Genomic DNA, 27,150 nt, shown 5'->3' on the forward strand with positions numbered 1-27,150 from the left:
CCCTTTAACGAGCCACCAACATGGCCTCTCCATAGCTGCAGGGGGAGAGACTATCCCACACTTCTGTTCCACCAGTCAGGTTCTAAGCTCAAAGTGACTGTATTGTAAAACAGAACTGAATTGTAGCTTGGGCCAACGAAGTAGGAATTGTTCCATTTACAGATGAAGACGTCAATTGGCGGACGTACTGTACATTGATTTGTTGCACATCTGATATAGCTACATTGACATTTGAGGGGGTTGCATTAATGGGGGTGTTTTCCTGAAAATCATCTGTCGAGTTGTAAGTTGTTTATGACAGCAGTTTAGCAGACACACTACGTTGGCCATATGTAGAGCTCAATGAAATGACAGATACAATTTATGGTGCCCCTGATCCTTAAACATCAGAAACATTGACATTGTTGTGCTTTCAAAAATGTTATTAGTTTAAAAACTGAGTATACATTATATTATACAGCCTTTACTGCCCTATTAGGCTAGATGAAAGGAACATCCAATCTACCATTAAAACCTATGGTATGTCAATTGCTTGCACATGTAATATTAAGCTTCTGGAGAAGTGCGACGTCAGATATTTCCTTATGAGGACATTGGTTGCTTTTGACAATAAGGGGTATGTCTAGAACATGCTAAAATTGGACTTGTTCCTTGCTATTTTCAAACTTAAATCTCCAACTACTTCAATGCTGTATGTGATTAGGTACAATATGATCATACATTTATGAAGCAGGTGTGTGTGTGTGTGCGACTGTTTGTGTGTGTGCGACTGTTTGTGTGTGTGCGACTGTTTGTGTGTGTGTGTGTGTCTCGCTCTCTCTCCGTACCCTCGCAGAAGGGGCAGCATTCTCCTGGGATCTTGACTGGGTTCTGACAGCTCTGTTTGCAGGCCATGGCGGTACAGTGAGGGTCTCCATCCACACACTGACAGAAGGTGCAGTCATCCTCCTTCCACTGCTCCTCGTGGCCACGCAGCTTGTTGTTCACCCAGCAGCTGGCCTCCGTGCTGTCCATAGACAGGAGCTCCACATCTGGACACACAGAGAGGGAGAAACAGAGAGAGGCTGGGATCAGAAGGAGAGAAGTGTGGGAACTATACTGTGCTCTTTGGTACACCATCCTTACTTGTAAATACTGTGTGGTACATTTGCTGTATGACACACAACTGTAGAATTGTTTTGCAGCCTCAATTCGTCTGGGCATGGACTCTCCAAAGTGTTGAAAGCATTGAGCATGAAAAACCCAGCAGAGTTGCAGTTCTTGACACAAACCGGTGCACCTGGCACCTACTGCCATACCCCGTTAATAGGCACTTAAATGTAGTCTTGCCCTTTCACCCTCTGAATGGCACATATACACAATCCATGTCTCAATTGTCCCAAGGTTTAAAAATCCTTCTTTAACCTGTCTCCTCCTTCATCTACACGGATTGAAGTGGATTTAACAAGTGACATTCATAAGGGACCATAGTTTTTACCTGGATTCACCTGGTCAGTCTGTCATTAAAAGAGCAGGTGATCTTAATGTTTTGTATACTCATTGTATGTACATATCCACGTAATTGAGTTAACAAAGTACTGGGTGGAATCAGAGGTGTGAGTAGCAGGATATTGCTGGAGGGACCAGGAGAAACTGGCCGCCACCAAGACCGGTGGAGGAACACTCCAAAGCTCTTTAAGGAGTCAGAGAGGATGTAAAGAAACTGTACAGGGATCTAATGTACATATAGTGTAGGTCTAATGTATAATGTATGCAATTTGAGCTAGATGGAAGAGCATGGTATCGGATAATTTCATATTGGAGCGAGATTAGTTCATTAAAAGCAAGACAGACATATCTAATTTCCTGTCTCTGCAGTGTCCAGTCATTCCCTTTAAGAGGAGTTACCCTCAGCCATGTGCATGTCACACAGATCCAGTTTCACCAGTGCCCCCGAAGGCCAAAGACCAGTTCAGGGTTCACCGTCAAAAATGTCACTCCAAAGCAAGAAATCCCATTCAAGAGCATTTCATGCATAACATGCGGTTTTACCCATTTGTTTGAAGTCTAGGAACAGCAACATAATAAAGCCAATTGTTTAAGAAACAACCCAGAAAACACATTGTGCTTAGAATTCTGGGAACCTGTTCTGATGACTTAAGAGTTTAAATAACCATAATTGTTTTTTGTTCAACTGTTTATTGGTAACAGAGGCAGGCCATTACCACAGCAGCAGTGTGTGTGTGTGGTGAAGAAGGGGGGTATCCCTAAGGCCAACGTCCTATTTGCCAATTTTGATTCCAGCAGAGATTTGGCTGCTGTGATTCCTCCGTCTGGGTGTCATTACCACGAATATGAAGCATTTCTGCTTTCCTCTCCATCTATCCCTCTATCGATCCCTTTCTTTCTCTTTCTATCCATCTCTCACACTATCAATGGTGAGCCTAAAAATACACATTGTATTGCACTCACACACAAGCCTTCAAGCACTTTTAGGGTTTTAGGTGACTTGACCAGCCTACGAAAAGGATTAGAACAGGTATGCAGCTGTGCCTTGTAAATGAGACAGCTATCAGGTACAGAACCGGAGGTTCCTCTTAATAACGACCATGAACCAGGTGCCACCCCCAGCTTACCACAATAACTCTGACTATAGCCTCCTCAATGACTGGAGCTTTGGCCAAGCAGGGGTACAAGATGAAAGCATTCCCCACCATCTCAGGGGCTGAACATTCCAGATGTACCTCTGACACTGACCTCCAATAACCTCCCTGTCTCCCTCCCTCTCATGTGTCTGATCAATTACAAAAACACAGGCAGACAAATCTGGCTACCACCATCACCATTATACACTGAACAAAAACATAAATGCAACTTGTAAAGTGTTGTTTCATGAGCTGATATAAAATATCAAACATTTACATTTGTTTAAATCCCTGTTAGTAAACATTTCTTCTTTGCCAAGGTAATCCATCCACCTGACAGTTGTGGCATATCAAGAAACTGATTAAACAGCATGATCGTTACACAGGTGCACCTTGTGCTGGGGACACTAAAAGGCCACTCTAAAATGTGCAGTTTTGTCACACAACACTAAATGTCACAGATGTCTCAAGTTTTGAAATTGGCATGCTAACTGCAGGAATGTCCACCAGAGCTGTTGCCATATAATTGAATGTTCATTTCTCTACCATAAGCTGTCTTCAACAACGTTTTAGAATTTGTAAGTACAATCGGCCTCACAACCGCAAACCACGTGTAGCCACCCCAGCCCAGGACCTCCACATCCGGCTTCTTCCCCTGCTGGATCGTCTGAGACAGCTGATGAAACTGTGGGTTTTCACAACTGAAGAATTTCTGCACAGAAACAGTCTCAGTGAAGCTCATTTGCATGCTCGTCGTCCTCACCAGGGTCTTGACCTGACTGCAGCTTGACGTCGTAACCGACTTCAGAGAGCAAATGCTTACCTTCGATGGCCACTGGCAAGCTGGAGAAGTGTGCTCTTCCTGGATGAATCCCGATTTCAACTGTACCAGGCAGATGGCAGACAGCGTGTATGGTGTTGTGTGAGTGAGAGGTTTGCTGATGTCAACGTTGTGAACAGAGTGCCCCATGGTGGCGGTGGGGTTATGGAATGGGCAGACATAAGCTACGGACAATGAACACAATTGCTTTTTATCATTTGCATTTTGGCAATTTGAATGCACATAGATACCGTGATGAGATCCTGAGGCCCATTGTAGTGCCATCACCTCATGTTTCAGCATGATAATGCACAGCCCATGTCGCAAGGATCTGTACACAATTCCTGGAAGCTAAAAATGTACGACAGCGTGTTTCAGTTCCCTCCAATATCCAGCAACTTCGCACAGCCACTGAAGAGGAGTGGGACAACATTCCACAACATTCCACAGGCCACACCAGTCTGATCAACTCTATGCGAAGGAGATCTGTCACGCTGCATAAGGCAAAATATGGTCACCAGTTACTGACTGGTTTTCTGTTTCACCCCCATACTTTTATTGAAGGTATCTGTGACCAACAGATGCATTTCTGTATTCCCAGTTATGTGAACTCTATAGATTAGGGCCTAATTAATTTATTTAAATGGACTGATTTCGTTATATGAACTGTAACTCAGTGAAATCTTTGAAATTGTTACTTTGCGTTTATTTTTTTGCTCAGTGTACTTCACCAGACAGTGTACTTCACCAGACAGTGTACTTCACAAGACAGTGTACTTCACAAGACAGTAATTTGTTGTCCACATGCGCTGCCCAAACCCTTTCAACAGCTCCAACCGCAGGTACCAGTGTTTTTGCCTGCCTCTGAGGACATGTGTTTTAGTGAGGAGATCAGGTACAAACATGTCAACCTCCATTAAGGCTACCAGATATAATGAAGCCAAAGCAGTCACTCAAAGGAGGTTTATGTTCCTGACTTCCTAGACATTGCTAATTATTTTTCCTTGTATGTGAAGCATGTTAATGACTCGAGTCGAGCTGGATGTAAACGGAAGCGATTAAGGTAAGGCCATTGTATGGCGTGTTGGGTGCCCTGGGAGAGTGGACTAAAGCCTTATGTGCTCGATACGGCTGCCCTCGTGCCTCCCTAGTGCCCCCCCTGCCAGTCTGGCCACAATCAACACTAATCACAAACGGCCTCCCTGACTGTGTCAGCTCACCTCCACAAATCTAGTCATACAAAACCTCACTTATCTATAAAACATCTATATCTGTTATAGATACTGTTGTTTAACTTTTGATGTGTGTACCTGTAACGGATGTGAAACGGCTAGTTTAGTTAGCGGTGCACGCTAAATAGCGTTTCAAATCGGTGACGTCACTTGCTCTGAGACCTTGAAGTAGTAGTTGCTCTGCAAGGGCCGCGGCTTTTGTGCAGCGATGGGTAACGATGCTTCGAGGGTGACTGTTGTTGATGTGTGCAGAGGGTCCCTGGTTCGCGCCCGGGTATGGGCGAGGGGACGGTCGAAAGTTATACTGTTACATACCTATGCATACTGGGCAGCATTCTCCCTCTGGGATGTAGAAGTTCTCACAGTCGAGTTCCGCACATTCTGCTTTGGAGCAGAAGGATATCCCTCCTCGGCACTGGCAGAGCCAGCACGTGTCCATACGGTACACCTCCTCCTCTGAAAACTCCTTCCCGTTGTGGACACACTTGGGAGAAACTGGGAAAGTGGAAGAGGAAACAGATGCTGTCAACCTGAACGATATGTAGGGCTCTTGATGGCTAACATACACTAACGGCTGGTTCATTCATACCCCTCCTCTCCCCTGTAACTATTCCCCAAGTCGTTGCTGTAAATGAGAATGTGTTCTCAGTCAACTTACCTGGTAAGATAAGGGTTAAATAAATAAATAAAATAAATGAACATACTATGCTTAAACCATCCCATTTGGTATGTATAAAATACATTATCCACCCCGGGACAGAATGAGTTTGTTGCTTCTGTATCCGTGTATTAACTCAGAAGCAATAATTACAGTGTAGCTAGCTGTGGATGGAAGAGCAGTGTGTTGTGGTAAAGTCGTGTGGAGCTAGGCACTTGGGCCGAGAGCCCTGTGCACTGGGCTCCAACAGCATTAGACAATGAAGCCAGCTCCTTTAGGTGGAATTCAGCAGAGATTTGTGAAGTCTTGGTGGAGACAGCACTTGCGGCATAGCTCAGCTCAGCTCATCCCAGCACTGGGTAAAAGAAAACAGCAGCAGACTGTGCTGGTACAGTGTGGTCTGGAGAGCTGGGATGCAGACAGCAGACAGGCCCAGTAAAGCCAGCGTAAGTACCGGAAACCTCAGCTGTCTGTCTCCAAACGCCGGCCCATAGAACAATGACTACCGTACGGATCATTAGAGACTCATAACAAGCCCCGAGCAGCCGCCTCGCAGACACAACTGTCCACTCACTGCACGCGATACTCCTGGAACACTCCGGGAGATAGTGTGTGTGTGTGTGTGTGTGTGTGTGTGTGTGCGCGAGCGGTGAAGGACAAGCCCATTCTCTATTTAGTTTATTAAAGTTCCATCATTTAAATTTCCAGAATTTCATTCAAATGGATTCTGTATTATTGCCAAATAAACAAGAGGGGATGTTGACAAACTAACTCAGTGATTACCACAGCCATTTGTCTTTGACACTTTCACTGACAATGCCTATGACTCAGGGTCTTGAAAGACCACATTAACTTCTCATCAAAACCATGATGATTTAGCTACTGCAGGAGAGTGATTATGTAAACAAGTCATGGTTTGATATGCCATGGAGGAGAAGGAGGGGTAAATAACTGCCCAGATGCTAACAGATGTAGCTAGCCCCACTAAGGTTTCCATCTGTATACCATACCCTGGAAGACGCACTGTTCTGACCACTCTCCTTGCCCCCTGGACCAGCCCTGCATTTTAATACAAAGCAGGTGGGCCAACTGAGTTGAAAGTAAAGCAGAGCGAGCCAGCCAGCCAGCCAGCCAGCCAGCCAGCCAGCCAGCCAGCCAGCCAGCCAGCCAGCCAGCCAGCCAGCCAGCCAGCCAGCCAGCCAGCCAGCCAGCCAGCCAGCCAGCCAGCCAGCCAGCCAGCCAGCCAGCCAGCCAGCCAGCCAGCCAGCCAGCCAGCCAGCCAGCCAGCCAGCCAGCCAGCCAGCCAGCCAGCCAGCCAGCCAGCCAGCCAGCCAGCCAGCCAGCCAGCCAGCCAGCCAGCCAGCCTAGAAGGAGAGAAAATACAATAAGCACTTTGCCAGACAAATGTAAATGCATGGAAAAAATAGGAAGTTAATAGGCAGGATGTTCACGTGATTTCCACAGTATTTGTTCATGGTAATCTCTAAAACAAACTGGAGGATGGAACACTAAATTCCATTCAAATATCAGACTGGATTCACTTCTAAAACCAAAGTTGCGCCCCTGCATGAAACCCTGACTTTGGCCCACCCTAACACCATTCAACATGGTGTGACCGTCTCTTCCAGCAAACAAAAATGTAAAACCAAATTATAAACAAAAAATCTGAGGGAATTTTCTCAATGGAGCAGAAAGGTCTCAGCATATTAATTCTGGTGAATCCAATTTCCTCCCATATAATGCACATCAAGACTTCTACCATGCATTCTTGATTAAAATTGCCAGACACTTTGTGTGGTTGTAGAGCTTGATTCAAGTTTACAGCTTTAATGTTCTTGGAAAGCAAGTACCATACTAGTCTACATCAAGTTGTGGTTAAACCTAAATGCTACATGTGATGAAGTCCATACTGTTTGCTCGTCGAAGGGCTGATAAACAGTAGGCTGCTGTTAACACGGTCGTTTGGAACCATCTGTAATATCAGATGACATCAGGTCAGGAAGGCCATGCCAGCTCCTGCCCAGCCACCCAGACCCATTCTTCAGCCAGAGCTGGAAACGTCTTGTCAAACATGGCAAAAACACACAGGTCAGACCCATTGTCATAGTACTCTGTACACTGACCCTGACCAAATACCCACCAAAAGCCAACTTCAGGACTGTAAAAACATTTGTTTAATGCCTTAGGTCACTGAAAGTTGGGTACTATTATGTGTTCCATTGCAAAATACTCTAGGAATCCCAAACTTTGTGATTAATGAATCGGATTATAATTTAATATGTTTTGTGGATGGGCTTTAGTGTTTGTGAGTGACCCAACCATTAGCGAACAGTCATTCATTTTGAGCCCCACCTGTTTAGCAAAAAACAACAAAACAAAAAACAATTGTTTTGTTGTTGTTGCCTGTTTTGTATGTTATTTTGGCATTAATACATGCCACATCAGTTTGCAAACCATGTAAAAATAAATAATTGAGTTAATAAAGCCACATAAAAACCATTTCAGCCTAGCTCAGTGCTTTTTGAGGTGGTGGGGCAGCCAGCGGAAAATACAGAACATAGTTGGTAATGTTCTCTAGTTGCGTCATGATTGGCTCAGTGTTCTGTCACTCATGGGGACATTACGTCACCACAAAATCTACTGGGTAGAGCTCGAAAATTTAAGCCCCTTGGGTGCTGCCATAGATTTACATTAGAAGTGCTATTCCAAGTCTGGGTTTAAGGGTCTCTTTTCCAAGCTTAAAATGATAAACATTCACATGCAACACATTGGGCATGCTATCAATCCAGCATGACTTCTGCCATGTTCAAAACCAGTGGGAACTGTGAAAAAAATGAGCTCAGACTGGGAAAATACGTTTTGAACGGTCATCCAACTCAGAATTCCATGGCGGGATCTCTGGCCTCTTTTTAGAGCTCTGACCTGAAGATCATTGACGTCCTGATTCAACCTGTTTTTTTCAGAGTTCCCAGTTGTCTTGAAAGCACCATAAATCCAGAGAATGTCAGACTTTGATGACAAAGTTTGATGACAAAATTTGCCCACAAGAAAGACCGCCGCACCACCATACTGTTCAAGTGAAGACAGCACAACAAGGTGATTCCAAAAATGTATTGTATGCTACTGCATAAATTATGTAATATGCAAGGGAGATATGTATACTGTAGCTAAGAAAGTAATACTAAGTGTATGTTGTGTAGTAAGATGTTAGTAGGCCATGTGCCTCACTCTAATACTTTGGTCTCTTTCTCCCTGACAACTTATCATACTGTACTAAGCATTTCGCTACACTCGCATTAACATCTGCTAACCATGTGTATGTGACAAATAAAATTTGATTTGATAACTTGGTGGTGTACATGTAGCCTACAGCCTGTGTTAGAGAAATGTCATACATGATTATTGTAAAAGCTTTCATTGTCTGCTTCTATGCCCCCTTTATTTATCCTATGGTTCTGACTTGGTGTACAATGAGATTTTTTTATATATTTTTTAATTTAACCTTTTTTTTACCAGGTAGGCAAGTTGAGAACAAGTTCTCATTTACAATTGCGACCTGGCCAAGATAACGCAAAGCAGTTCGACACATACAACAACACAGAGTTACACATGGAGTAAAACAAACATACAGTCAGTGTTCTGCCCTTGAGTTGTAACACAGTAGAAAAAATAAGTCTATATACAATGTGAGCAAATGAGGTGAGAGGTAAAGGCAAAAAAAGGCCATGGTGGCGAAGTAAATACAATATAGCAAGTAAAACACTGGAATGGTAGCTGTGAGCTGTGAGCTGCTCTGAGCTGGTGCTTAAAGCTAGTGAGGGAGATAAGTGTTTCCAGTTTCAAAGATTTTTGTAGTTCGTTCCAGTCATTGGCAGCAGAGAACTGGAAGGAGAGGCGGCCAAAGGAAGAATTGGTTTCGGGGGTGACCAGAGAGATATAACTGCTGGAGCGCATGCTACAGGTGGGTGCTGCTATGGTGACCAGCAGGGTCTTGTAGATGACCTGGAGCCAGTGGGTTTGGTGACGAGTATGAAGCAAGGGCCAGCCAACTAGAGTGTACAGGTCGCAGTGGTGGGTAGTATATGGGGCTTTGGTGACAAAACGGATGGCACTGTGATAGACTGCATCCAATTTATTGAGTAGGGTATTGAATACTGTAAGAATGGCCCATGTTCTGAATTCTGTCGCTGTACATTTCAAAAGTGCTGAACAAATAGTTATATTGACTACGTACGTCTTAGCTCAAGCATTAATGTCTTAATCGAAATTACAGATTGCCTCTCATCCGCTCATCATTCCCTTAAGCAATAGTTTGTACATCTCAATTGTCAGTAGAAATCACATTTGTTTAAGCAAGTCAGCCATATCATCTTTTTTTTAAAGGCATTAAGTGAGGCTGAATGAACTGTTTCGCTGCCAGACAAGGCTCCGCTGATAATCAGGTGTAGCAGTGGTAAGGATTCACTCCATGATGCTGAAAAGAAAGCTCTGCTGTTGGAACAGCTTTATATAGGCCCTAATAGTTTGTGGGAACCGTTTGTCACCGTTATAGTGCAATTAATGTGTTGTTTAGTGCTGTGTTGTGAGATGGCTTTGCTGGCATGCATATTTGAATTTGCCCCACCAATATTTACATGCTAAAGTCACCACTGCACCCAACACATATCCCCAAAGACCTTCTGGAGAGGTCTTGGGGGATACTAGGGTATGTGCCATATCTTCATCCTCAGTCCCTCTCTGTGTGATTTCTAATGTGGACGCAGTCATGCAGAGTTAACTGCCAGTAGGGGAGGCACAAAGGGCGTCCAGTTCAGACCCAAAGAGCAGCAGACACTTGTTATCAAAACACTTATCCCCTAGCCTCTGCAGCCGCCATTCAGCCCCTGCCGGCCTGCCTGACTCGACTACACTCCCCCTGGAAGACTGGAGCACATAAAAAGCATTCCCATCAATTAACTGTTGAACCTTTTGGATATGTGACCAAGCAGGAACTCTTTGACACTACACAATTTATTCTGTTGGTAAAACAGCAAATATCTGCTGGGAACTCAGAGTTCTTTCTCAGAGGGTGAGAACACCAGTTGCTTCACACACACAATATGCATACCCCATAAAAATGTATTTGGACAACAAATGACAATCTATTTCGTGACTCTCCTTTTCATCACAGAACTGTGGAGAAAAATTGTGGAGTTAAATTTCACACAAGCACCACTTCTCTCATCAAATTCATGGCTTGCTATGGTTATATACGTTACCTTTCTGGCACTCGAACATGTCACAGCAGTCTCCTGGCTTGCCGGTGGCCTGACTGAGTGGTACAGTCTTCTGGCCGGAAGGGCACTGGGGCTTGTGGCACGCGCGGAGGTCACAGGTGCACTGGGGGGGCACAGTGGGGCAGCAGCCAGCAGGGGGAGTGTAGCTCTTGGTCAGAACCGAGCCCTCAGGACAGGAAGGTACCGGCAGAGCAGGACATGTGGTCGCGGCACACTTCAGCTCCTCTGAAATACACACACACACACACACACACACACACACACACACACACACACACACACACACACACACACACACACACACACACACACACACACACAATAACAAGCCTCTGTAAGGCATGCTGTAGCACCACCTTCAACCCGGCTCCAGGCTACAACAGTGCCCACACTGTTTGCTAGGTGGCAGGGGAAAAGGGGGGAGAGGAGTGGGGCTCCTTGGCCTGCATACAGTGTTAGTGGAACAGTGTTGCTCATGTTGCAGTCATCAGATCCCCTTCACTCCGTGACAGCTTTACAGCATCCTGTTAGGATGGAGAGTGAGAGCTATGCTCATCTCTAGACACGACAAACCTCTCAGCACATCCTGTCTAAGACCTTTCCTGATCCCTGCCTGCCCACCCACTGGATCCAGCTCTCAATCCAAATAGGCTCTCCATCTCACCAGCCATTAATACAAGGCCATGTTTTACTCAGACTTTTTTAACCTACCCTGAGCCTTATTTTTTAAATCACACTACACTTAGCATTCCAGGAAGCGTTTGTCTATCGATATGCCAGAGACAACATAATGGTCTTCATACTCTGGTTAGGGAGTGCAGGTGGCACAGGGGTGTACTTTGGACACTTTCAGGAAAAGAAAAGTGGAGTGCCCCTCTGTCTCATATTGTAGAAGGACAGTAGCTACCCTACGAAGCTTGGATTACCCAATCCTTAACCATTGCTTATTTTGGTTCAACCGTGTCACTGCTATGCATACAGAGTCGAGAGATTGGGTGCTGCAAACTCATGTCCTGTACTATACAGTGCCTTCCGAAAGTATTCACACCCCTTGCCTTTTCAAAGTTTTGTTGTGTTACAGCCTGAATTTAAAATGTATTTAAATTGTATTTTGTGTATTTTGTGTCATTGGCCTACACACAATACCCCATAATGTCAAAATGGAATAGTGTTTTTTGAAATTTGTACAAATGAATTCAAAATGAAAAGCTGAAATGTCTCGAGTCAATAAGTATTCAACCCCTTTGTTATGGCAAGCCTAAATAAGCTCAGGAGTAAAAATGATCTTGACAAGTCACATAATAAGTTGCATGAACTCACTCTGTGTGCAATAATAGTGTTTAACATGATTTTTTTAATGACTACTTCGTCTCTGTTTCCCACACATACAATTATCTGTAAGGTCCCTCAGTCAAACAGTGAATTTCAAACACAGATTCAACCACAAAGACCAGGGAGGTTTTCCAATACCTTGCCAGCATGGGCACTTATTGGTGGATGGGTAAAAAAAACTATTAATTACACTTTTGATGGTGTATCAATACACCCAGTCACTACAAAGATACAGGCGTCCTTCCTAACTCAGTTGCCAGAGAGGAATGAAACAGCTCAGGGATTTCACCATGAGGTCAATAGTGACTTTAAAACAGTTACAGAATTGACGGGTTGTGATAGGAGGAAACTGATGATGGAGCAACAACATTGTAGTTACTCCACAATACTGACTTAATTGACAGTGAAAAGAAGAAGCCTGTAGTGAATTAAAATATTCCAAACAATGCGTCCTGTTTGCAACAATGCATTAAAGTAATAGTACAAAAAATTTAATTCAATTCTAGTAATGAATACAAAGTGTTATGTTTGGGGAAAATCCAATACAATACATTACTGAGTAAGACTCTCCATATTTTCAAGCACAGTGGTGGCTGCATCATGTTATGGGTATGCGTGTAATCGTTAAGGACTGGGGAGTTTTTCATGATAAAAAAGAAACGCAATGAAGCTAAGCACAGGCAAAATCCTAGAGAAAAACTTGGTTCAGTCTGCTTTCCACCAGACACTGGGAGATTAATTCACTTTTCAACAGGACAATAACCTAAAGCAGATGGTTATTTAATCGATTTTGAATTCAGGCTGTAACACAACAAAATGTGAAATAAGTCAATGGGTATGAATACTCTCTGAAGGCACTGTAATTGTCAATGGCTAAATAATTTCACAGATCTCCTGTTTGTAGGATACCAGGTACAATCTGTGGCTGTTATGAAGGACTGGGAGAGAGTGTGAGGAAGGGAGGAATAAAGCAGTGTATGATTGATGACAGTGGAGAAAATTGGTAATTACGTTTCTACTTAATGTCTTCCCTTGGGCCTTTAGGAAAGGAAATGCCATGAAGCTAATAAATAAGTAATTGCCTCATAAGAGAGAGAAATGTAATGGCTATGATTGCGTATGGGAAGAATACTTTACAATCTTTGCATGCGTTATGGTTTTGGTGGAAAGAGAATGAAATAGAATGAAATTGTGTAGCAAGGCTTGGGGTTTGTGGCTCTTTCAGAAGCTAGTTTGTTGATGTCCTTCTCAGACTTTTGGCGTTCCCTGGTGCAACACGACTCTAGCAGAGGATGTGTCTCATCCCTGACATTTGAGGGCCTGAAAGAGGATCCCCGAGGCTGTTCCTACCAGATGGGAAACTGAAATGGCAAACAGAGGGACTGGAGCCCAGGTTCTGCTCCACAGACAGACAGTTCAACTCCACATACAGCGATGATTGCAGTATTACTTTCAATAGTCAAACCCTCAAGGGTTGAACACATCAGTGCGACCCAATGCTCACCCGGCATGTTAATCTTCCACCTATGCAGTCGTTTGAAGTTTGCCTGAACCGTAAAAGTTAAGTTGTGACTTGAGCAGGAGAGTCATATTTGGGGGAGATATCTGACAGATGAAATTGAGGATGAAGGAAGTGTTGGAGTTTTTCTTCCCTGAATAAATAGTGCATGGGCATGAGGTATCTGCACTGTACTGTTTGCTCTAGGAACCTGTGAACAGTCGGGGCAGGCACAAAGCTTGTATTGATCAACTCTGTTACTGAATAGTGTCAGAGACACGGGGGGGAAATTCCCCTGAATTAGGGCAAGAAACAACCCATTTAACGGTGTTTGTCCTAATTCCTGCATTTGAGTTAAATAAACTTCAGTTACAGGCTGATGTCAGATGTTTTATATCAAATAGCAGTAACACAGAGCGTGCTGCTGTCTAACAGAGTGATGTGGCCATGAATAAAATGTTGTGCAATGTTTGCATTGAATAAGACTTTCTGTGTGCCCCAGTCAAAGAAAACAGATTGCTTACTCATGTCTAACAATGGGTGGACTGGAGTACGCTGGGAAAAACCAGATGCCAGACACTCTATTGTCATTCAAATGAATGATATTGTAGCCATTTCCGAACATAATAGGGCAGACACAGAGCATGGAAACAGTATGGTAAACTCAGTAGAGGATGGATTTCAGCACATTCTGTTTGTGTTCTATCTCGAAGCACCAATGAGGTAATTAGCTAGTCAGTGGTCACAAAAGCAATCTCTGTATTACAATGGTGGCTATTCTCCAGCTTACGCAAACAAGAACACAAAGACCTAATTGCCTAATAAATTCAGTTTGTAGAATGGTCAAAACGTTCTCTCGTTGTGGTGGTGAGATAGTATGGAAAACCTAGCCACCCCTTAGGGAAAGCCTTAATATACACACAAACATGTACACATGCGCACACACACCCACACGCACCCTGAAGTTGGGCTTGAGGTAGGATTTAGAAATTGGTTTATTACCACAGAATGGGCTATTGTAAACAATGCATATTTCTGGCATCTCCGAGAAGCCCATTCGGGAAAGGAAAACACCTCTATGTAAATGAGTTTTTTTCTACACAGAGCACAAGGAGCACAGTATTCATCTGACTGAAGCAGCTCTGGTAGGCAGAGGAGGCTGTGTTGACAGCCTGAGTTTACTCATGGAACAAGTGCACAATGTGAGTTTTGTTCAGTGATTGACTTTGGAAGCAAGTCAGCGGAGAACAAAGCTGTCTTAGTACAGCGGCCCTCCATGGGCCTCTGGTACATCCTCTGGTTTTATACAGTTTGTCCGCAAAGGGACCCATCAGGCTCATCTCTCACGTAAGCTGTGGAGGACTGGCCGCTTGCCCACTGGCGGTTGAGGCTACAAATGTCTGTATTGTTCTCTATTTTAAAGAACTAAGTCTGGGAGGTGGTTCAGGGCAAAAGGCACAGGGTCACAGGAGAGGGAAACATAGACGTGTGATCATCACACTCTGGTTAGGGCAGTGTGTCAGGAGAGAGAGCTGCAGCAGCTCACAGTCCGCACGCACACACACACACACACACACACACACACTTCACAGCTCCTCGCTCTCTCACGCTCAGGCTAAATATTTGAGGATGACAAACGTGATCCTGGTATCCCATGATCACGGGTCGAGTGTTCTCTGCTCAGAGTAGCTCAACACAGCCTTCTTCGTATTGTCAGATGAGATTGGGCCAGGGAGAGTGAAAGTAGAGGCTGAGCTTTTATCATGCTGAATGGGCTGAACAATGTTGCAGAGAATACTTTTCTATGGACAATTGTCTACTACAGAGCTGGCACAAAATGCATGGGAGTGAAAGGATGGCACAAGTATGGTCCAAGTTGAATAGAACAGTAACAAATTGGCCATGAGGGAACCTTCAAAATGAGTTAAAGGTCTCTGGATCTGCCTTAGAAGAAACTGAACATAAAATATGAATTGGGCTGTACACATAAAAGTCAGTCCAGGGGAGTACGGGGCTACGCTCTGCAGCTGCCCAGTCAGTCCAGGGGAGTACGGGGATACGTTCTGCAGCTGCCCAGTCAGTCCAGGGGAGTACGGGGATACGTTCTGCAGCTGCCCAGTCAGTCCAGGGGAGTACGGGGCTACGCTCTGCAGCTGCCCAGTCAGTCCAGGGGAGTACGGGGCTACGTTCTGCAGCTGCCCAGTCAGTCCAGGGGAGTACGGTGCTACGCTCTGCAGCTGCCCAGTCAGTCCAGGGGAGTACGGGGATACGTTCTGCAGCTGCCCAGTCAGTCCAGGGGAGTACGGTGCTACGCTCTGCAGCTGCCCAGTCAGTCCAGGGGAGTACGGTGCTACGCTCTGCAGCTGCCCAGTTTGTGGTAGTTGAGGCAGTTGGGTGATGTAACATTGTTGGTCATCTGCTCATGTTTTCTCACAGACAAACAGAAAAAGAAGAGGCTGGCGGCCTGGCTAGAGCTGGAGAGCTGGGGCAGGGGCTGGAGTGCAGGAATGGATCTGAGACCCCAGCTGGGGCTGGGGCTTGGGTTGGGGCAGGGCTTGGGAAAAGTTGTGGTGCCTGGTAAGCAGAGCTATCAGCTGGGTGACTGGGAGCAGTGAGAGGACAACAGGCTGAGACAGCGATCCCACTTTGCCTAGAGCTATCAGCTGGGTGACTGGGAGCAGTAAAAGGACAACAGGCTGAGACAGCGATCCCACTTTGCCTAGCGGGAAGTTCTTTGTCTGAGCCAACAGATAAACTGTGTTTTGTTTCCCCTCTGAAATCACTGCCAAGAGACACACACACACACACACACACACACACACACTGGGACATGAGCAGGCTCGCTGGGCATGACAGAGGCCATAGCCTCTGCAGATGACACACAAACACAGAGACGTCTAGCACCCCTGCCAGCTACTGGCGGTCTGGACTGGCGAGTAATAGTGATGCCACAAAGAGGCTGCAGCCAAGCAGAACTAATGATGCTTCAGGGGAAGGAGAAGGGCGGGAGGGAGTGTGGTACTACTGGTGGGCCAACTCTGTGGTGGCGAGGTCTGTTTGCACCATGGCATCATGGTGGGCACGGCTCCAGTGTCTGACCCACCTCAACTCCATTTCCTCCCTTGTAATGTTCTTTTAAAAAGTATACACTTATACTAAACATTAATACTGCCACATTTCACCCATATTAACCTTCTGAGGTTAGCCATGAGGACCAGTCACATTTAAAGTACATCGATGTAATATGACATACAATAGCTGTGTAACAACCCACAGGCTTAAATCTGCATTCTGTTTTCCTTAGCCGCTCTCCGCAGGGCCATTACAATATCAGGTCATATCAGCAACATCAATCAAAGTCTTACAGAACAAGCTCCTCTTCTGAAGGCCACATGGGGAAACTCCTTGTGCACAGCAGCTCAAAGGCGTATAATTAATCAAAGCCATAAATGTACACACAGGGCCGGAGAACTAAATACAGGCCCCAGACCATTTCCTGCACTTGACACAAATAACTTGTCAAAATGGCTTCCCCTAGCTGGCTCCCTGGCCTGACCTCTTCCACTAATTTGATCAATCCTCAGAGATTCAGTGTAATACTTCCTCATCAGCAACACAGTGTGCCTGTGTTCATGTCACCTCCCAGCACCCAACATGACATTGACCCCTGTCTGAAGTCCAACGACGTGCGCCAGCATACTGACAGTACATATATAGAGAGCCCTTAGCGATACTAAGAGATGGCTGTTGGTGATCAGGCGCTGCAGACGGTGAAGCTGCAAACGAGGTTTGTGCCCCAAGTCTTCGAACAAACAGTAAACAGGAACACAAGCCAGGACAGTTGGCTGGCCCCAGAAGGCTACTCTACTCTCTGAGTCAGAGCGAGCATTAAGAGCCAGTCCCAAACCACTACCATGTGTGAATGAATGTACAAGCCCCAAGCAGAGGCAGAGGATGTTATGTTCAAATGGATGGCTGAAAAAGTGCTTCAAGTACTGGCAACAAGGTCCGCTTTCATCTTCAACTGCATGTGAAGATTGGAATCACTGTAACTCTCATGCAGTGAAAGCAGAGCTTTCCGTATGTGTAGACATCACAAGCTAAGGGACACATTGACCCAGACCTAAATCATTACTTGATCAGATGGGTAGCTCCATGACCTCTCAGGAACACTGCACTCAGGGTTACTCATCATAACGGAAGCACTGACGACAGACAGCAAGATCTCCGCCAAGCCAGTCAGACAAAACAAGTTAATTATCACTGCCCTGAACACACACACACCCTCCTTACATAATGCATGGCCGTTTGAAGGGTGTGTGGAGAAGCGACAACACATGAGCTGCAGAAAAATGTTGTTTACTGTTTTCAGTGTTGTGATTTCACGCTGTCGTCCTCTCTTGGCTGCTCTAGACAACTGGAAGTTGAGAAATGCAGCAGAGGACTTGTATGTTATTCATAGGGACACAGGAGAGGGCAATGACACTGTCTCTCAATAATACAGTATGTGTACTTTTCCACACTGCTAGAGGAATTTACAGAACAAACAGCTCAGTACAAGTATCCAAATACACAGCCAAGGGACTGTACATGCTCTGTAACAACCCTGTTTGTTTGTAGATCTTGTTTGCAGATCATATAACTGAAGATTACACATTTTGTGGTCCTCTCTAGCTCAGTTGGTAGAGCATGGTTCTTGTAATGTTAGGACGGTGGGTTTGATTCCCGGGACCACTCATATGTAAAAAAAAATGTCATGCATGACTGTAAGTCGCTTTGGATAAAACGTCTGCTAAATGGCACATCCTACAATACTCTCAGACCTTTCATTATCAGGAATGGTACACATTTCCCGACTGAACTATCAAAGAAAAAAAGGGATGAAAGCACAAACAAAGCTAAAACAAATGTCTTAGTTGTGGATCGAGTCACTTGTCTTGAATTGGGCCTCCTAAACTCCACAAATGTCCTTAGTAAACTGACGTGAGTCTAGCTTTTTGGCACAACATGGCTACGCAGTATTATGAAGCGGATGATGAGATCTTCCCACTAACACAGCAGGAGAGAATCTGTGAGTTCACTCACTGGCACTTTCTCAGTGAGACCAATGTTCTTTATACATACAGAGAGCTGCCATGTTGGTTTTATGCATCTCTCACACAGTTCTGTCAAAGGGGTGAAATAGAACCCACCTCAATAACAATTAACTTAGAAGTGCCAGTCAGAGAGGCAGCTACATGGGTACTTACCCTTAGCCCCTCTATGAGGCACATTTAAACAAACAGCTCATAATTGTCACTCTGGTTCCTGAGCTCTGTGGAGGTCTATCTTCCTCCTCATTCTGTGCTTTAACCCTGGACACAGGCTGAGAATTCAGCCAACACACTATACTGTTACACTTTACAGCCTGAACACTGTGTACGTAGATTTCTATCACCTCATAGGTCCACAGTATATTATTCTCCTTATAATAGAACCTCTCTCTGCTACTCTCTCTCAAATCAAATCAAAGTTTATTTGTCACTTACAGTGAAATGCTTACTTACAGGCTCTAACCAACCGTGCGAAAAAGGTGTGTGTGTGTGTGTGTGTGTGTGTAAAGAAATAAAACAACAGTAAATAGACATTTGAAAATAAGAGTAGCAAGGCTATATACAGACACTTGTTAGTCAGGCTTATTGAGGTAGTATGTACATGTAGATATGGTCTAAGTGATTATACATATATGATGAACAGAGAGTAGCAGTAGCGTAAAAAGAGGGGTTGGTGGGTGGTGGGACACAATGCAGATAGCCCGGTTAGCCAATGTGCGGGAGCACTCTTTGGTCGGGCCAATTGAGATAGTATGTACATGAATGTATAGTTAAAGTGACTCTCGGTGTTGACATGGAAAGGACTTTGGAATAGACTGACTGATTGTCTACTACACCTCTGTGATTTTTCACAGGTTGTGCTGACTCGCTGTACTGTAAGGGTCTAGGTTGAAGAGAAGGTTAAGACAATGTAATCATTCCATGCAGAAGTGTTAGAAAATAAACAAATTCATTGGACCAGTGCCAGACTGGAAGTGAATGTTAGCAGTACAGAAAGTTTTCCATCAAAGTGGAGAATAAACACCATCGTAATGAATTTCAGCTAACTACTCAGCAAACACACATCATAACTGTTTTACTGTAAATCTACTTATTGAAACGTTTTTCAAATGATCTACAGACACTTTATTACTTGATTTCCCGACCACTGGTCACATTATCAATGCTAATCCTGTATAATCAGCAACAGTGCTGGCACAGTGAATGTGCTTATTTTTGAACGCTCAGCATGGAATTATTACTTTGTCTTAAACTGTATTTTTTCAACCTAGACATGAGTCAGGTATAACTCAAGCTATATATTTGATAGATTTGATTTGATTATAGATTTGATATATTAGGGTACATAGGGTACATATGCTTAATAAGCTGAGCTCAACTCAAATAGAGATAGTGTAAAAGACAGGGATTTTGTAGGATAAATAAGGTCAGCTCTGTTCTTGAATCTGCATTTTGTGTATCACTGTATCAGCCACTGTATCAGCCACTGCATCAGCCACTGCATCAGCCACTGCATCAGCCACTGCATCAGCCACTGCATCAGCCACTGCATCAGCCACTGCATCAGCCACCTTTGTGCAACATGACTTGAGCAATTGTTGGTTAGTTCTAGGTTAGTTCTAGGTTACCTGCGGCTTCCTGGCACTGGCTGCGGTTGATGTAGGAGGAGTGATAGTGGCAGCTCTGCGATTCACACACACAGCCCTGTGCTGTCAGGTTGCACCCAGAAAACATGCAGGCTGGGTCAGAGGGTCCCACAAACTTCTCCCTTTGCCTCTCCTGGTGCTCATGTCTACGGCCTTCTAAAAGAAAGAGAAGAGGGGACAGGACATAGTCCGTCATCATGTGTCACTGACAATGGCACCACACAGATCCATGCTGGGGCCACCTTCAGACTGAGTATGTGTCATCACTATGACATGCATTAGTCACCAGCGTACAACATCTGGTATGGATTAGCAATGTTCAATGGATTGTATTTTTTGCTCCTGACGGCTATCTGTGGGAAACTCACCCGTCTTGCTGGCCCTCATGCAGGATTCCATGTCAGGGTAGCTGAAGGAGCCCAGGCAGGAGTGACGGGCGTCACACACACACATGGCCCCGGCCCTGTCACAGCCTGTCTGCAGGGGGCAGCGCTCATCCTCCAACCCAGCCTCCGGACTGTGAGGCAGAACTGTGGAAAGGAGGAGATGAGATATTAAAGGAAAATAAAGAAGAGGGGAGGGGCTGGAGAGGTGGGATAGGAGAGGAAAGGGGGGGTAGGGGAGAAGAGAAGCATCATCAAAGCGATCCAGAGCAGACATCTCTGTTCTGTTCCTGCCATGCATTGCCTTGCTACTGCCATTTACCTTATGTATTTGTCCCATGCCCAGCCAACCATCCCTACCCCTACCTCTGAGATACTGTAGCTAGCTCCTCCAGGCTGAGCTCAACACAAACAAACACATCTAATGACAATGGGGGGTGGAGGATGGAGGGGAGACAGGGGACCCACCACGCCAGCTGCCTCTCTGCTCCTCAGGGATCCCACAGGGTGGTCGTGCTCATAAACAGGCTCAAACAGAACACAACACACCGCTCCTCTCCTCTCCCTTCAACAGCTTGTCTTCCAGGCCTCAATCAACAGAGTAGAGACTTGATTACTGCTTATCAAAATACTCTGGCTTCTCTCACAGACACATTTAGAAGTATGAGTAGTAGTGTTCCCATCAGAATGTATTACAGGAGCTGGGCTAAATAAACTGGTAAAACACGATAGAGTGGTAATCATTGAAGGTGTACTTCTTCTTTCCTCTCAGAAGGGGAAGCCTTGCTTTCATACTCTGCTAGGGGCCGGGAGACAATGATGATTAAAAATGAGGGTATATGAATGGACATCTAGGCTGGCGATAATGAAAATACTTAAGAAAATGTACGTTGTTCATTTATTAATACCAAACAATGGGAAAGCAGGGATGAATTTCTATTATCGTACAGCACATTCAGTCATTCCTTTCAGAAGTGGTGCTTGAGAAGTGCTCTGTATGTAGCCTATAGTGGTCACCTATACAAACCCACATCTCTCTCTGGTGTGCTAATTCTGGAAACTCTATAAGTGATTATTTCCAGAGTTGAAAGAGAGAGAGGTGAATATTGGGTGGCAGACAGTCATGGTCCCTGTGAGTTAAACCAGCCAGGACATTGGGTAGAGTAGAGGGGCAGGCAGGCTTTTCAAACGGAGCTCCCCTGCCACACCAAAACTCTCCCTCTTATTTCCTGTTACCTTAAAATGATCCCCACCTCAACATTTGTTCCATCTCTGGGCCTTTCTGTGCCTGGGAGGGTATTTTTAAATAGCAGTCATTGAAGGTGGGTGTCTGAGTGTGTCTGTGGGGTGAAGGGGGCCTCCAGGAGTAGGAGGCAGGAGGTAGACAAAGCAAAATGAGAGGTTAGGGGGGGTGAACCTCTAATTACTGTAGTTAATTAATGATTAGGTTGACTCTCTGGCTGTGATATGACCCCACTCAGCTGGCCTGGATCACTGTTGCGTCTCTGGGGAAGTCCTCTCAGCCATGGAGACTGCTTGTCTTGGCATCCAGAGCTGCGATGGGAAAGTTGACCTCTGAGGCTCTTTGGCTGATAGCAAGCTCAAAAGGAAGTCTTTGAAACATTAGATAATGCTGGAGGAAGAGGGAAGTGGACAGGATTAGAAGGAGTAGTGGACTGGACAGGACGCAGAGTCCAGTCTTTGCGCTTGAGGACAGACATTCTGTGAGGTGGTATTGTTAAGTGCTCTGGAGAGGGAAGAGGTGGCACTAACACAGTGAGACAGACAAAATAAAAACACCCTGGGCCAAACATCGATATCACTCAAGTGGTGAAAAACCCTTTGGGGATTAAATTAGTTACGTGTTTGGATTCACAGGCAACTTTCCCTAATCACAGCTGTCATAACAATACACAACCACTTTAACTGGCTGCACTTGATGTACAGTATACACATAGTATAAAAGTCCTCATAAGCATGCACTTACTGGATATTTAGCATTCTGTTCAATATCATGTGCATCAGCTATTTTCTCACTGACTGTACACATGTTTGTCTACTACAGATCTCACCTGAAGACATGGTCTACCTTCTTCGACCTCCATCACCCTTCCATAGTGTGCGAATTACGGGGGGAACACAGAACCCCCAAATCAGACATGAGATCCCATAAATGCAACGAAAGTCCAACTTTGGGGGTAGGGGGTCTCTAATTGAACCATTCTCCTATTTAGAAAAATGCAATTGTGTACTGATACAGTGGTAAATATGAAAATTAAATATTTTTCCAAATGAAACGAACACTTCCACCTCTCTGTCATGGTTTGAATAAGTGACAGTTGGTTCAGGTTCTTTCAATCGCATTCATCTCTCTTCTCCGCCTGCTAGCGAACTTACAACATTGTTTCAACGGTGCCTTACAGTTTTCCACGGCGATGAGCTTGGGACGGACACAGCTGTATTTACGTCCCGTATTTCAGCCCCTTTCAGGTTTCCAGACTTTTCTTTTTACAAAAAAGGTCAATTTCTCAGCAAGACACATCACTGAATTCAGGCTAAAATAGTATAGGCCTAATGACAATTCACACTCTGCCCTTCCATATTGACCACCCAGAACAACAAGGCTTAGAGCAGAGGAGCGGAGAGAGAAGCAGGGGTCAGAGACTGGAAACATTTACCCCCTACTCCTGATTGCGACCCTAATCACTTTAAGACCCTACCCCCAGCTTGGGAGGGAAATCCCAGATCAGCCTGGCACTCTGCAAACACACAGGGAGGTGTTGATTTACCCTCACCCAGCCAACCCCACCGGGGGGGGGGGGGGGGGGGGGGGGGGGGGCTCTGCATGTTCTGGGTCCCGCAGCCACGAGGACCAGAGGCACGACTCAATCATGGAAACCATTAACTTTTACATTAGACATTTTAGTAATTTAGCAGACGCTCTTAACTGGAACGACTTACAATTAGTGCATTCATCATTTAGAGACGTTCAAAGCTGTTAATTTGACAGAGGGGGTAGCTATGGGTATGGAGGGGGATTAAGGCCTGCAGACAACAGTCACCCATGAAGCATTGTTACCCATCGCTCCACAAAAGCTGCGGGAGGGGAACCACTACTTCAAGGGGAACCACTACTTCAAGGTCTCAGAGCGAGTGACGTCACCGTTTGAAACGCTACCAGCGCGCACCACCTCTAACTAGCTAGCCATTTCACATCGGTTTCACTCACCCCCCTTTTGACCTTATCCTTTTCCGCAGCAACCAGTGATCAATGTAACAGTATAACTTTACGTCCGTCCCCTCGCCCCGACCCGGGCGCGAACCAGGGACCCTCTGCACACATCAACAACAGTCACCCACGAAGCATCGTTACCACTACTTCAAGGTCTCAGAGCGAGTGACGTCACCGATTGAAACGCTACCAGTGTGCACCACCGCTAACTAGCTAGCCATTTCACATCCGTTACACCAGCATAACCTGTAATCAGGGACACTGTCTCCTGGAACACCCTGGAGACCCAGGACCACTAGACCCCTCCGAGTGATGATGGAGGGCAGGATCATGAAGATCCGGCCCCAACGTGGGACTGTTTTTCCTCACCTCTGGTAATGTCAGTCCCATGCAATCACTTTGTTTCAGTCTGGACAGAGTCCAGGTGAGGGACTGGCTGGTGCTTGATGTGATCCTGACCATGCCCCATGCCCAGTTCTCTCAGAGGGCAACTCCTGTTCTGCCTTTTAGAATGCTACATACACACACGCGCGCACACACACTCAAACACACACACACACACTCACTCAAACACACACACACACACACAGGTCATGGATCGGTACCCTTGAAGCCCTAAAGGATTTAGAGAGCCATCCTCTGGAGTATAATTTTCCTGGGAGCCAGGGATATATTGTGTACAACAGCTTAATAAACTGTCAGTAAAAGACTGGTATAGGACATGGATCTGATAGGAGGGAAGGCAGGGAGACCACAGTGGGATTCATGGTAAGGTCATTCAGATAAATCTGCCAATGAAAACCTGCTGGTGAGTCTTTTGCCATTTTTCCTTGACCCCAAGGAAGCCCTCAGAGGCACATCACAAGCCCATTGATTGTGCAACCACATTACAGCAAAGCACTTTCTCCAAGGACAGCTAACCTGTTTCAGGATCAAATGAAGACAGAGTAAAGTGTACACGCACAGATACACATTTCCCATTATTAGGCTGCCCATGCTTTTTACATCAGACAAATGAAAATAGTCATTTACTTTTAAGAGGTTCAAATTGGGCCCTGGCAGGGAAGCCTGAACTTAAGTAATACTGACGTGGAGGCATGGTGCAAAGGTTTGTTGCCAAACCTATTGTCATGCCTGCAAGAGAAGAAAGCTGAGGTTTCAAGGGGGGAAATGAACAGTCTAACATGGGGTCCTCTGTTGGCAGTCAAGAGCTACTTAAACCTGTAGACCTGCTTCAATCAGTGAGCTTAGAGATAATGTCCAGCACAGTCGATGGAATCATGAACTAGCTGGCCACTGTGGTGTGCTCAAGCTAAATTAGAATAATCACTTACTATGGAGACTTTTCTGCCCAGAGCTGAGAGTGATGTTTAATGAATAACCATGTTGCTGAAACCTCAATGTCAAAACCTCCCATTCTTCTATCAATTCTCATTTTTAAATGTAACCTTTATTTAATTAGGCAAGTCAGTTAAGAACAAATTCTTATTTACAATGACGGCCTACACCGACCAAACACGGACGACGCTGGTCAAATTGTGCGCCGCACTATGGGACTCCCAATCACCGCCGGTTGTGATACAGCCTGGATTCAATCAATGAGAAATAATTACCTAGTAGCCTGAGGGCAATTACACAATAACTCAATTATGATGAGGCTCTGAATTTTCACTGTAAAATGTATGCCAAACAAAAACCATTGACAAAGAAGTTTAACAAACCATACACCTCTATGCACAATGTCTACTCGCTGAAAAATCTCTGCGTAATTCCGTTGGAATCATGGAATTGTCCCTTTAGCCTACTATAGAATAAAGATGTTTGTGCCATTCCAGGTCACGCTTACATTTCAGAATGGGAAACAAGACCAACATTAAATTGAGCCTATTTTATTCATACGTGAAGTCTTATTTTAGACATAGGCTACCCACCTTTACAAACTCCTATATCAGGGAGCGTTACAGCTCCGGTTTGGTTGACAGCCGCGCAGGTTAGTCCCAAGGCGCAGTAGCCCAGTGCCCAGTCCTGGCCGGCGCATGGCTCCCACTCCATCCGGGTACACTGATCGCAGCATCCGCACGGGTCACTGGCCAGAGTCCGACCGCTCTCGCAGGCTTTCGGGGGGGGACACGTCCGGAGATCACATGGCGTACATTCATGAGACACCAACACACGCACCAGAATTGAAAATTTCAAGAACTCGACCAAACACTTCCTGAACATATTTCAAATATGATGATGAGCCCAAGATCGGTAGCCTATGTTAAAAATGTAGGTCTAAGCAAACCATTTCCTTCTGTCAAGTAAATCGCCAAATTAAATCCGCGAGGTCCGTTAGATGTAATTCCAGAAGTTAGAACGTTATGGTTAAAATGGAATGCGAAAAATTGTTGGTGCCTGCGCTGTCAGTGCATTTACAATAGCCTAGGCAGCATGCTGCCCGAGAATAGGCTACCTCGGAAAGTGCACGGAAAAGTGCACGGATGCTCCTGGTTTGGTCTCTCCAGTAGGCTGGCTTGTCTTTTACTGGCAATGGGCTATCCTCAGAAAATATGATTCAATGCCTACTGTAGGTAGGTGCACTTTCATTGTTGTTTCAAGTAAAATAATAGCTGCGTCCTACGACAACCACATAGTGTGAGTCTTCTGCGTTTGGAGAGGAGTGAGGATGCCCTTACACCGAAACATTGGGATGCAATCTGAGACCCAAATTGACATTACAGGCATAGACATTAGCTGCACCCATTCCTCTTGAATGACATGTACGCCCAGCCTGGTGTACGCCATCCAATCACAAGTAGCGAACGGAGGGAGGATTTGAATTGAGATATCCTCTAATCGTTCCGCTGGTCCTCTCATTTGGTTGCGCAATAGGTAGCGTATTCGCAATAACCTTGAAATTCCGTTGAACGAAATGTTCTTTCCGCTTTTTCTTTTCATTTATACGTTTATTTTAACGACAAATTAATAGTAAAAAAAATGTATCGCATTTTCATTTTAGAAAAACTATTTTCAAATACAATTCAACTGTTGATTATGGTCGGCCTACATACTCATTGTAACTGATTCTGAAATATCAAATAGATTTTTACATTGGTATGCAATTCAACATACAAGCTATTGATCAATCAGTAGGCTGCACACTAGGGCATCTCAAGAAGGAAGCTTTTAACTTAACTGATGTAGCATTTAGATGTGATCTCAGTCAAACATAAACATAACAACATGCTGGGCACATTGCTTCATTTCTGGAATATCATTTCCATAGTTGCACACTGGACATCATTCAATACCAATAATTCCAGTTAATGGCCAATGTCAACGCATTATCTGCCTATCCAATAGCCCTTGACCAC

General features: G+C 45.0%; 1 protein-coding gene across 2 annotated transcripts in view; it reads right to left on the bottom strand.

Annotated features, from left to right (window-relative positions):
• The window catches only part of LOC139375254 (cysteine-rich motor neuron 1 protein-like), a 42,518-nt gene extending 16,005 nt beyond the window's left edge, over positions 1–26,513 (bottom strand). Inside the window, exons 1-6 of one of the 2 annotated variants that reach the window (XM_071116869.1) lie at positions 25,726–26,513; positions 20,548–20,709; positions 20,162–20,335; positions 10,593–10,835; positions 4,992–5,171; positions 828–1,031 (exon numbers count right to left, since the gene is read on the bottom strand). In XM_071116869.1, coding sequence (XP_070972970.1) covers positions 828–1,031; positions 4,992–5,171; positions 10,593–10,835; positions 20,162–20,335; positions 20,548–20,709; positions 25,726–26,017 — 1,255 coding nt within the window. In that variant the 5' untranslated portion in view covers positions 26,018–26,513. The remainder of the gene's footprint in view (positions 1–827; positions 1,032–4,991; positions 5,172–10,592; positions 10,836–20,161; positions 20,336–20,547; positions 20,710–25,725) is intronic. The other variant, XM_071116868.1, reaches the window with a different exon arrangement.
• Between the last annotated feature and the right edge of the window lie 637 nt (positions 26,514–27,150).

This window comes from Oncorhynchus clarkii, chromosome 19 (genome assembly GCF_045791955.1).
Source record: "Oncorhynchus clarkii lewisi isolate Uvic-CL-2024 chromosome 19, UVic_Ocla_1.0, whole genome shotgun sequence".
NCBI lineage: Eukaryota > Metazoa > Chordata > Actinopteri > Salmoniformes > Salmonidae > Oncorhynchus > Oncorhynchus clarkii.